At 39.2% G+C, this 11,020-nt stretch overlaps 2 protein-coding genes across 3 annotated transcripts; one reads left to right on the top strand and one right to left on the bottom strand.

The window, feature by feature from the left end:
* Positions 1 to 739: 739 nt before the first annotated feature.
* Positions 740 to 4,009, top strand: LOC133742474 (uncharacterized). Its single transcript, XM_062170146.1, has 9 exons — positions 740 to 1,188; positions 1,369 to 1,520; positions 2,154 to 2,249; positions 2,347 to 2,409; positions 2,575 to 2,643; positions 2,728 to 2,830; positions 2,918 to 2,989; positions 3,354 to 3,442; positions 3,701 to 4,009. The coding sequence occupies exons 1-9, from the start codon at positions 873 to 875 to the stop codon at positions 3,839 to 3,841; spliced, it is 1,101 nt and encodes a 366-aa protein (XP_062026130.1). The 5' UTR covers positions 740 to 872; the 3' UTR covers positions 3,842 to 4,009.
* Positions 4,010 to 4,722: 713 nt separating this feature from the next.
* On the bottom strand, positions 4,723 to 10,530 carry LOC133742473 (acetylornithine deacetylase). Of its 2 annotated transcripts, XR_009862588.1 has the most exons (11): positions 10,076 to 10,530; positions 9,419 to 9,663; positions 9,216 to 9,324; positions 6,613 to 6,751; positions 6,476 to 6,533; positions 6,344 to 6,361; positions 6,121 to 6,243; positions 5,612 to 5,765; positions 5,473 to 5,506; positions 5,106 to 5,282; positions 4,723 to 4,999 (listed from the first exon to the last, which is right to left on the bottom strand). XR_009862588.1 is itself a non-coding variant. In XM_062170145.1 (10 exons), exons 1-10 carry the CDS (start codon positions 10,412 to 10,414, stop codon positions 5,179 to 5,181), a joined length of 1,323 nt encoding a protein of 440 aa, XP_062026129.1. In that variant the 5' UTR covers positions 10,415 to 10,530; the 3' UTR covers positions 4,723 to 5,178. The 2 variants fall into 2 exon arrangements, 1 of the variants encoding a protein (XP_062026129.1); XM_062170145.1 differs by having other exon boundaries at positions 4,723 to 5,282.
* Between the last annotated feature and the right edge of the window lie 490 nt (positions 10,531 to 11,020).

The raw sequence follows: 11,020 nt of genomic DNA, 5'->3' as shown, positions 1-11,020 counted from the left end.
TTTTTATTTCTAGATGGGACAACTTTGAGGTCATATAAAAGCAAAGCACATTTAAGGTTTGTTTAGAGTTTACGGTTTAGAGATAGTAAATGACTAAAGTCATACATGTATTTAGTAAATGAGTTGGGACCAAGTCTTTTAGGCCGGAACCCATATTACGCAAATATCACTAATTGCAAGTCCAAATTGAGCTCGTTAAAAGATCAACTTTAACATTTCTCGAAAAATCTCTTCTTTATAAGTCTTGTTTTCATACGCATGACATTTATGTCTTTTGGTCTATGAATTGGGTTGCACAAGTCATATCTAGAACAGTCAATACATCGTATTGCAAGTTTCATGAAAAACCCACAGCAAAAGATCTATCACTTATTATCCAGCCGTCCCATAAATCTTAACAGTCATGACGGCTATATCAACCTCTCACCAAAGTATACGTCGGTGTTTTGAATCTCTCTCCGTATTTAAATTATGCAACGTACGGAGAAACAAATAATTAAAGATTGACGTGTACACATTATCTCCACGCGGCAACTGCCCATACATGGACGGGATATTCCCCCATATCTATATGTGCGGTCCATACCTCCTTTCCCTCAAAAAAAAAAAAAAAATATGCGCGGTCCCTCGTACCACTATAAAATCACCTGTGGGCGCTGTTGTCTCCACCGTCGGATCTCCCAACCCAACGGTCCGATCCCCTCTACCAAAACCAACCCCAGACAAATTCAAAAGTTTGACTATATATCTCCTCCGCGAAACTCAAACCAGAGCCAAACAATAGAGCTGAACTATGCTCGATGAAGACGACGAAAACTTGACTACGTGAGCCAACTGCCCTTCTCGATTTCTGTGCCTCCTCGTCTCTCGCAATGGAGCTTCCGCTCATATCGCTAGCCGCTACTACTAGTACTACTTCCACGGCGTCGTTTGGCGGTAAGCTCGGGCTGTGCGATTTTCCGGTGACGAGAAAGAGGCGGGACGGAGGTAGGGTTTCTGTGCGGCAGGTTAGGGCTTCGGCGGAGCAGAGGAGTAGCGAGGGTATTAATGGAAGTGAGGCGGAGAGTGGAAGACGGCGGTTCACGAGTCCTGCCATGGAGGTCACCACATTGAATCCGAGCTTCAATGAAGCTGAGTATCCTGTTTGGGAGAAGATTGGTGCTGTTGTTAGACTTAGTTATGGAATTGGTGAGCTACTTTTTATTTTTATTCTAAGCAGAATTTTAATTTGAAGAAATGATAGCTTTGATTATGATATTTCTGCCTATTATTTCACCAAAAAGAGATTTAATTTTCTTGTTTTTGGTGTTTTGTTGAAATATGACCAAGAGATGATAAGCTAGATGTGTGGTTGATTTTCATGAACAGGTATATATGGTGCAATGGCTTTAGCGGGTAGATTTATATGCTCAACGATGGGTATCGATATCGTGGGAGGTTTCGAGTTAAATTTAGATGCAATTGTACAAGGGCTTGGATATGCAGCTCCACCAATCATGGCGCTTCTTTTTATACTCGATGTAAGCTCCATGTTTGTTTTCTAATTTTGAGTAATGGCATATATTTGTTATGCATATCCTGATTTGAATGACATGGTTACTGGGGTGTGATGAAATGGTTTGCTGAAGCTGTGCTTTAATGCATGGGATGATTATATGTGGAGTTCAATTTTATAGGTCAATGGAGGATAGGTTTACGGTTCTGTAATTAAACCCTTAACAGTAGCAATACCTTTATGTGAAAGTTTATAGAATTGCAATAATACTATCCCAATAGATCCAGATTTTCAGTCTTAGTAAGAAACTTGAGCTCACATTTCATTTTAGAAAGTGAGATACTTGAGTTGTTGAGACTTGAGAATGAGCAACTACTATTCCAAGGAAATGGAATAGATTATCCACGTCTTCATTATAGATTGTCCCCACTGCTCACTTGACCTAATCTTCTTTGTTCTGAGGTCCTGGCTTACATATGAAGTAGGAGAAATGGAAATTATTTATCATTATGCCCGGAAACAATATGGGGTTTAGTAGGTGTCAAATTAGAAAATAACAGATGATACAGCCTGATCATATTGTTTCAAGGCATAATGTTATTATTTAATAATCTGCGCATAGGATTGTGTTCTAACTTTCATCTTCAAATGGTTATAGGATGAAGTTGTAAAGTTATCACCTCATGCACGTGCAATTAGAGACGTAGAGGATGAGGAGCTGCGCAGTTTCTTTTATGGAATGTCACCATTGCAGGTATGCCATCTTAAATTGATTTCATTGTAAAGCATTTTATGGTTTCTGCTTGAATAAGCAAGAAACAAATGATATGCATGTGCCTTCAATGTTGCAGTTCATACTAATTGTTACTGCAAGCTCTTTGGGAGAGGAACTTTTCTACAGGGCTGCTGTTCAGGTATGCTATTGTTGTTCTCTGTTTTGGCCCTGAAAGTTTGCTGTTATTGTAAATTAGACCCACACACACACACATAACTTGAATCATCAATATGAAGCTGAAGATTAACCGTTCTGCGGGTTAGTAATACTTGTGATTGATTTCCTCTCATTTGTGTCTTTAAAGGGATCATTAGCCGAGATATTTTTGAAGGGAACAGATCTGGTGACAGACATTCGAGGAATGGCATCTCTGGTATTGCAGTTTTTCTTGGACATTTCTTTCATCTCATCAGTAACAATGAACGTTTTCTGATAACAGTATTCCCTTTATTTGTAGTCTGGGGTTCTACCCCCATTTGTCCCATTTGCTCAGGCATTTGCAGCAGTGATCACAGCTGCTCTTACAGGTTCTTTGTACTATGTGGCTGCCTCTCCAAAAGGTAGATTTCTCAAAGACATTTTAAGTAACTTCTGTGAAAACATTACTTGTGCAATTGTGATGATCAATTGCTTGATCCTTCTTGCAGATCCTGCTTATGTAGTTGCACCAGTTTTACAATCTCGCTCTGGTCGTGAAGATCTGAAAAAGCTGTTTGCAGGTTCAATCCCTTGCCCCAGCATAAATTTCATTGCATCCATTTTGCTTCACATAATATTTTGAGATAAGCTAGTTTCATGTTTGTATTAGATGGTTAGAATGTGAAACATATGACTGGTATTTGCAATCATGGACATTGCTTCCTTTAGTTTGGCTAATTCATGCTTGGAGCATGTTGAACTGATTCAAATTCTCCATAACTCAAAAGCACCTAGTAATTTGACTTTAAGAAGTCCATAATAAGTACTTTTGGTTGCCAGAAGAGATGGAGTCAAGAAACCGATATGTTTATAATTGTTCATTTTACCGTAGCATGTACATCTGAGTTATGAATTTACTGTTGTTTTCTGGTGGACATCCTGCAGCTTGGTATCAGAGAAGGCAAATGAAGAAGATATACTCTCCCCTTCTTGAAGGACTTTTGGCCCTCTATCTCGGTTTTGAGTGGAACCAGGTTTTTTGTGATTCTTGGTTACAAATTTTGCTTTTCAGTAGTTCTTTTTTTTTTTTTTTTTTTTTTTTAAAAAAAAAAAAAAAAACCCCACCCCATTCCCACCCTTGATGGGGCTCGAACTCCTGACCTCTTATATATGAGACCAAAGCCTTACCACCCCACCAAACACACACACCCCTTTTCAGTAGTTCACTGCCCATTATTCTTTGAAGACTATGAAGCTTAGTAATTGACTTTCTCGATGTTTTCATGTGGCAGACGAATAATCTTCTTGCACCTATGATCACCCACGGCATATATTCTGCTGTGATATTGGGTCATGGCCTTTGGAAGATACATGATCATCGTAAACGACTACATCAGAGAATCGAGCAGCTTAAAGAACAAAGTAGAGAGTAGATAGAATCATGAAGGAGCTTTACAGTGTGGAATCACCAAATGTGGTGCAAATTTGTAAATTACATAGCAGGGCAAATGTTACTTGTATTATATATTAACGTAAGTTAAAAATTCAGGTATATATGCACGCTTTATATCAGTTTAATACATAGAGGCTTAGTTCTTGTATACAGATCCCTGATACAATTATAGTTTCTGGAAAATCATGTCATTATATTGAAATGCAGGACCTCTTAGAAAGAAATCGTTGTTATGAACTGAGGTGGATGTCATTAACTAACTTTATATCACATAGTAGCCGACACTAGGCACACAGTACAAATTCGGATGAACCAAAAAGTGCTGGGTTTTCATTTTCCCCGTTGATACCCACGTGTCAAAAATCCGGTGCCCAGCGGTTTCCGTTTTCGGCTGGAGCTCATATAAATTATCGGCCTTAGGGTTTTAACAGAGCAGAGCCACAGAGGTCGAAACCCTAAACCATGGCCTCTTTGTGTTACACTGATGCAGGGTCTATGAGCTTGGCTTAATGTGGTCTTGCAGTTGTGCTACCCAATCCAGAATACTGAGACTGTGCTACCTAAAATCTTGATTTCCTCTCATTTGTGTCTCAGTTCTCTCAAATTTCAAGATTTTAGGTTTAACGAAAACCACCACTTCCGGTGGTGTCTTAATGTGCATTGTAACTTGTCTTCTAGTAATGGTAACTAAAGTGAGAGACGGCCACGAGGAGAGAGATAAGGTTGAGAACAAGTAAAGAGAAACGTTTTAGGCGCTTTTTTTTTATAACACTGGTTGCATCTGAATGAAGGAGTTCTAGCCTTCTAGGTAAAGGTGCAGGACCCAGTCTCACATTCAAGCTTCAAAAAACATTGTCCGTGTACAGCTGAATTTTAGATCCATTGATAGGTGACAATTGATTCCAAGTGCGTACTAGAGAACAAATCTCAGAATACATTTCAAGGGTATGCTGGGCCAGATGAGATAAAGAGAAATGAAAGAAACTCAGTACAAAAATTGTAACTCTTAGTAAGACAAGTTTAAACACCGATCACTAAGCTGAAAGTAAGGTCACATTCTTCACCAAGCCACATTGAATAAGACAACTGATCCTGTCCCCTTATACACCTTTTCCTATGGTATGTGTGAAGGAAGCTACTGCAATAAAACAAGGACAGGACATGCAGTTTAATTGCAGTAACTTGTCACATTGGAACTAAAAAGGAAAAAAATGCAGTGAATTCAAAGCATGATTTGGCAGTACCATTCCCCACTTGCAGCTTCCCTCATTATTCCAAATCTTTAAAAGTTTTGGTACTTTCTTTCTTTGCTGATCCTCAATCTTCTAGTTGGGAGATAACACTTGCAAACACCCGGTAGCCTTCCGCCATATCAGAAAATAGGCAGTACTCATTCTTGGCATGGTATGTGGACATCAAGCCTGAGCATGCAAGTGAGAGGACAACGAATGAGAACTTAATCATCATACTTAAAGGAAAGTCTATGTTTATACTTGCAGATTAAACTAATTCACCATGACAACAAGATGATGTTATCAGGGTTGTTAAGTCTTTTTAAGTTTCTACAAGTTTTTGAGTTAAACCAACATGCCAAAACAAGTAGTCTCATACCATATCCAGAAGTTTGAACATCGAATCCTTCATCCTAGCAGAACATAAAATGAGATATAAATAAAAAGAATAGATATTCAAAGGGGGGAGAGAGGGAAGGAAAGAAGACAACAAAAAATAATATAGAGGGAAGTCTTACCTGCAGTTCTCTAATGAGAGGCAAAGTTCCAGTAATCGAGTAAGGCTTCACATGGCCAACAACCTCTTCAGTAGCTTTGCATAATACATGAAAGCCGCGAGACTCCAGGTCACAAGCAACTCCAGATGATGTCTCATCGAAGCTTATTGTAAGTCTGAGGATGAAAATAAAATAAAATAAAAAGATAAAGCATTTCTAAAATAATCAAGATGCCCAACTTCTTCAATAGGTTTATAAGATAAATGTCACAAGATATTAGATGACAACTGCAGATATTGTCTCATTAGCATAGGTAACGATGAAGAGGTTAAAATGGAAAACTACTTTCTTTTATACATAACCAAAATGCTTTGGATGTAGCTTTTGCCACCTTACTAACTGCTTCCAACTTTCCAGGTTTAGCCCTAAATATTCCATATTATTAAATTTGTATAAGGGAACTGGGAACCTATTCGACATGCAGAGCTACAAAATATCATCCGAGAGAGAGAGAGAGAGAGAGAGAGCACCTTCCCCGTAAGTTTTCATCAGGCAGGACATACTTTGAAACTGGACCTCGTGAGTCTAGCTTTGTTATGTTTTCATTAATGTCATCCACATATTCTTGAAGCTTTTTCATCACATCCGTAACGCTGTAACAGTAATTTATTCAAGTTAGAAACTGAACCCAGATGCAATATTTAACATGAACATACAAGAGATGGAAGTTGGCAAATGGAGCAGGCTGCTTACTTGTAGAATGGAGTTAACCTGCAAAAAAAAAAAAAAAAAATTAGGAAAAACTATCATAAGAAAAAAAGACTTGGTGAGGAATCTTATTAAAGGCTAAACCTACAAACAAAAGTAAGTGGGAATATTACAAACCTGACATCTCCTGAAATTGTACACTCAAAAGGAATTTGATTTATTCCACCACCTGGATCTGCGAAACGAAAAAGGTTGTGGAAGGTAAAAGCATTTTCTTAACATTTTCATCATAAGCTTAAGCCCTGGAAACTTACATTTCCATTGAGTTGGTTTCATGGTTGACGGTGTTGCATATCCATACACCTTTTCCTTATCATGGGGAGGAAAATCTCTATAGAACCGAGATTGGATCTCCTTCAGTGCTTCCATAGCTAGCTCCAAAGGGTTTATAGCCTGAAGATATTCAACATGAGCCTCAGAAGATAACTATGTATTCTGATTCATATATTAATTGTTCAATTGTCCCATAGGTAACCATTTAAATTCTAGCTCCTTTTCTTCCAACACCTTTACAGTAATAAAATATAAAAGCCATTTTTTGCTATTTTAGTAGCACACATATGCCCTTAACTTTTAGCGACACACAGTAGCTTGTTGGGTACAATAAAAAGTGATATTTAACCATTTAATAAGGTAAAGAGTAATCTAGAATCTGCACTTCTTTCTAAAATTGATTCTTTATTTTCAAGCAATTTGAAAAAATAGCCGGCTACGACAATGGCTCCACTGTTCAACAAAACCTATATCGGCTCAAATGTCGAAAACTGCCCCCATCACTTGAAGAATATCTATAGAAATCCGAAATCCTATAGTTTACACTACTATTGAGATTTGAAAAGCATGTTTTTAAACACCATCATGCCATCTCTAATTACATAGTGACCTTACTGTTCTTCCCCCTCCTATAGTGAACAAAGACTTGAGGAATATCTATTGAAATTACATTATTGTTGAGACTTCGAGAGGCATGTTTTTAAAAACCATTATGCCATCACCTATTACCTCATGGATCAGGATCCTCTCCTAAGCACTTCCCCTCCTAACCTGCCTCAGCTTTTCACAAGATTTGGACACGTGGCTCTAATTAATCTAATGGTCTACGATTTTTAGTTTACCTTTTTCTATTTTTTTCTGTTTTTTTATGTCCTCTATTCTTCTCTTCCTTCACGTGCAGTGCCTATCTCTCAGTCTCCTTCCACTTCTTCTTCTTCTTCTTCACTCAGCACCGATTACAAACAGCAAAGTAAACCTATTTAATTTTCACAACCTCCCCCAATTCTTTACTTTCCTCCTCTGGTTTCTACCTTCAAACCCTAGAAATAACTCACCTTTAAGATGCAATTGCCTCTCTCCCACAACCCCTATAACTGGATTTGGGAGCCTCGATGCTAAGACTATCCTATGGTCCGTTCTTTTTGTCTTCCCCAATTTCTATCACTCTTTCTCTTCCCCAATTTTTATCATGAAAAAATTTCAGATTTGAATTTCAAGATGATCTTGTTCTTATCCGAAAAACAAGATCTTGAAATAGGTTGAATGATGACTGCAACGGTGGAGGTTGATTGATTTGATGACTGGTTTGTAAAATTGTGTGGTTGTTGCAAAATCTTGTTCAATCATGTAATCTTGAAGATGATGGAGGTAGGATAATCAATGGAAGGAATATATAATCTGTGGGCTACCTTGGAACCATATCTGAGAACAGAGGAAGGTGGAGAGAGAGGACTAGCGGAGGGTGGAGAGAGAGAGAGAGAGAGAGAGAAGAGAGTTGAAACAGGAGAACAGGAGAATACGGACAAAAAGAAGGGTTATTTTGTAAAATCAGTAACTTTTTATGTTGAGGAGATATGTAGACCATTGGATATGAGACTTGACAGGTGTCTTAATCTCTATAAAAGCTTAGGTAGGTTAGGAGGGGAATGAGATTAGGAGAGGATCCGGATCCTTACCTCATCCCCATGTGGCCTTAGCGTTCTTGCCCCTCCTATGGTGAACAAAGACAATTCACAGAGCAGCAAAATGGATCAGTGTTTTGTATTGGTTCAACTACAGATACTGATTCTAGTGGGAAACTATGGACCTGGAAGGTTGGGAAGAAGCAAGCCAAACTTCTAATGATACTGGACACAAAAAATGCTTGGGCAAAATTCTGAGCATAAAGAAAGACTCAGTGACTGCTATCTGAGAAGAGTGGCTTGGAAGAAGAAAGCAGCGGATCTCTGTCCGTTATACAGTAGATTAAGCAATTGATATTTTACACTTCTCCAAATAAACATTGAGGTAGTCAATAATCTTATGTCAGAAGGACAGGAAACAATGAAGGTGTAAGGGATATAGGAGCCAATTACAACAAAATTGAATGATTACGAGCTACACAAGGAGACAAAGCCAGCACATTTAACTCGAGCCTACCTAGTTCAGTAACCTTAAGTTCAAAGCGAAGCAAAAAAAATCCCTACAGCTCCAGTCATAGGAATTGCATTAGATAGAAGTATCTTACGTTGTTATATTTTTTATGGAGGGAATGTACCCCAGTCATAGGAATTCCTGTCCTTTGACTTTTACTAATCTAGTTCAAGTTGAAGTAGAATTCCCAGAGTCCCCATTTTCCCATCATTCCTTTTTGTTTAATTTTTTTTGGTCAACATTTAACCAACAGAAAGCATTTCTCTCATCTTTTGCTTTTCTCCCAGCCTCTCATAACCTTGGTGGGGTGGTGGGAAGAAAAATAACAGAACTAAAAAACCAATTGGTGTGCCTTTAGATTTCATAAAAGATGTAACTAACAATTTGATCCAGAAAAATTGTGTACTGGTTAACAAGTGCTAATATGACCAAATGCAACATAGTGATGTACCTTGTGCGGTAAACCACTGTGAAAAAGCTTCCCAGTCACATGAAGCTTCCAAGGTATCGATCCACCAGTACCAATACATGGTTGTTTATCTGCTGTATCTATCCAAAACCTGGGTTGAAGCCCAAAATTATAAACAGGAATCAAAGTGGTGTCTCTTAGTTGCCCTTAGAGGCCCTAATTTCACAAGAATAGAAATTACTTACAAAGGACCATCCTTTAGCTTGTTGAGTAGCCCATCCTTCACAAGTGCATCCACACCAACTCCTGCAATGGAAGAATTCTCTTCATTTGCTATCAAGACAACCACCACAGTTGACTTCAGTTTTGGTTTTGTCTGCGCCAGCCTTCTCATGAGCTCAGTTACAAGTGCAACATGCCCTAAGCAATCAGTGGTGCCTCGGCCACGCAGTTTGTCCCCATCAATGCTCAAGGAGAAGGGATCAAATTCCTGGAAAAACAATAACAACAGTAAGATTCAGAACGAATCAATATCACCAACCAAAGATTGGACTTTGACTACAGCAAAGACATCAATTATTCTATACAAAATGCAAACTACGCAATCAAGCACAGGCTATAAGTTTGAAAGTCTAAAGGAATTATGATCAAAGACAAAAGCGCAAACTACATTGACAAATAGCAAGATTCGAATTAAGCTAACAAAACAGCGAGCTTCGTTTGCACAACACTCAATTGGGTCTCCGAATCAGCATAGCTAAAAATCATCAACACAATTACAAATTGAGCTAAACAGACTATTAACAAACCTAACCATAGACAACAATAACAGAGAAAAACCCGAAAATTCGATTAAAGAAAGAAACTTTCAGACTAGAAAGAACAGAAGCAGAGGAACAAACCCAGTCATCAGGATTGGCAGTGACGACGTCCATGTGGCACCCCACAAAGGACAGCACTTTCCCGGGCACAGTCCCCGGGTACTCCACAATCACGTTGCCCCTGCCGGGGTGGTAAGTCACGTGATTGATGAGGAGGGGTCCGCCGCCGGTGGTGGTGCTAAGGGGCAAGAGAGAGGCGAGCACGTGCTTGACGACTCGGTCCTCCTGAGGAATGAGGTCGGGGGGGTTGTTCTGGACGAACTCGGCCTCGCCGATGAGCTTGGAGAGGAGGGATATGAAGGAGTCCTTGTCGAGGTCGCCGAGGGTTTTCTTGAGGTCGTCGGTGGTGGAGGAAGCCATGGTTGTGGAAAGTCGGAATCTTTGGGGGGTTTTGGTTTTGGTTTTGGTTTTGGTGATCGACGAGAGAGGGAGAGTGGAGTGTGGATGTCGCGTTGGAATTGAAAACGAAAAGAATATAGGGATAACGTCCTTTATATATGATGAATTACACCTCGTTTGGTTCGCGGAAAGTAAGCGTCCAGTAAATAAAATTTGTTTCTTTCTTGTGTTTGGAATGTAAAATTTGTTCATTTCTTGCGTTTGAAATGCAAAAAGAAAGGAAAAACCAAAATTATGAACAAACACTTTTAAAATTCCAAGCCCTAAAAGCATAAAGCACAACTTCAACCTTAAAGATGGAAAAACTTAGCAAAAGACTGATCGAATAAAGTTGGAAAAGCTACAAAATGCAAAGGAAAATTGGACCCAGGATCAAGATATAGATTGGAACCACTGCAAGTGGCTTCGTGGTTCTTGCCTAGTTGGGTGTACTCCCCAACCTACGTTCGAACCCCGAAGCTGTCAAAGTGGTCAGGCACTGTGCTGCAATGCACAGTTGGAGCATTTCACATGCGCCCAAAGGGTTTATCTTGGACCTAGGAAGCCTTTGGGTTCCCCTTGACAATG

Source organism: Rosa rugosa, chromosome 4 (genome assembly GCF_958449725.1).
Source record: "Rosa rugosa chromosome 4, drRosRugo1.1, whole genome shotgun sequence".
In the NCBI taxonomy this organism is placed as follows: Eukaryota; Viridiplantae; Streptophyta; class Magnoliopsida; order Rosales; family Rosaceae; genus Rosa; species Rosa rugosa.
Note: the sequence above shows the minus strand (reverse complement) of the source record. Positions and strands in the feature narration are given on the sequence as shown.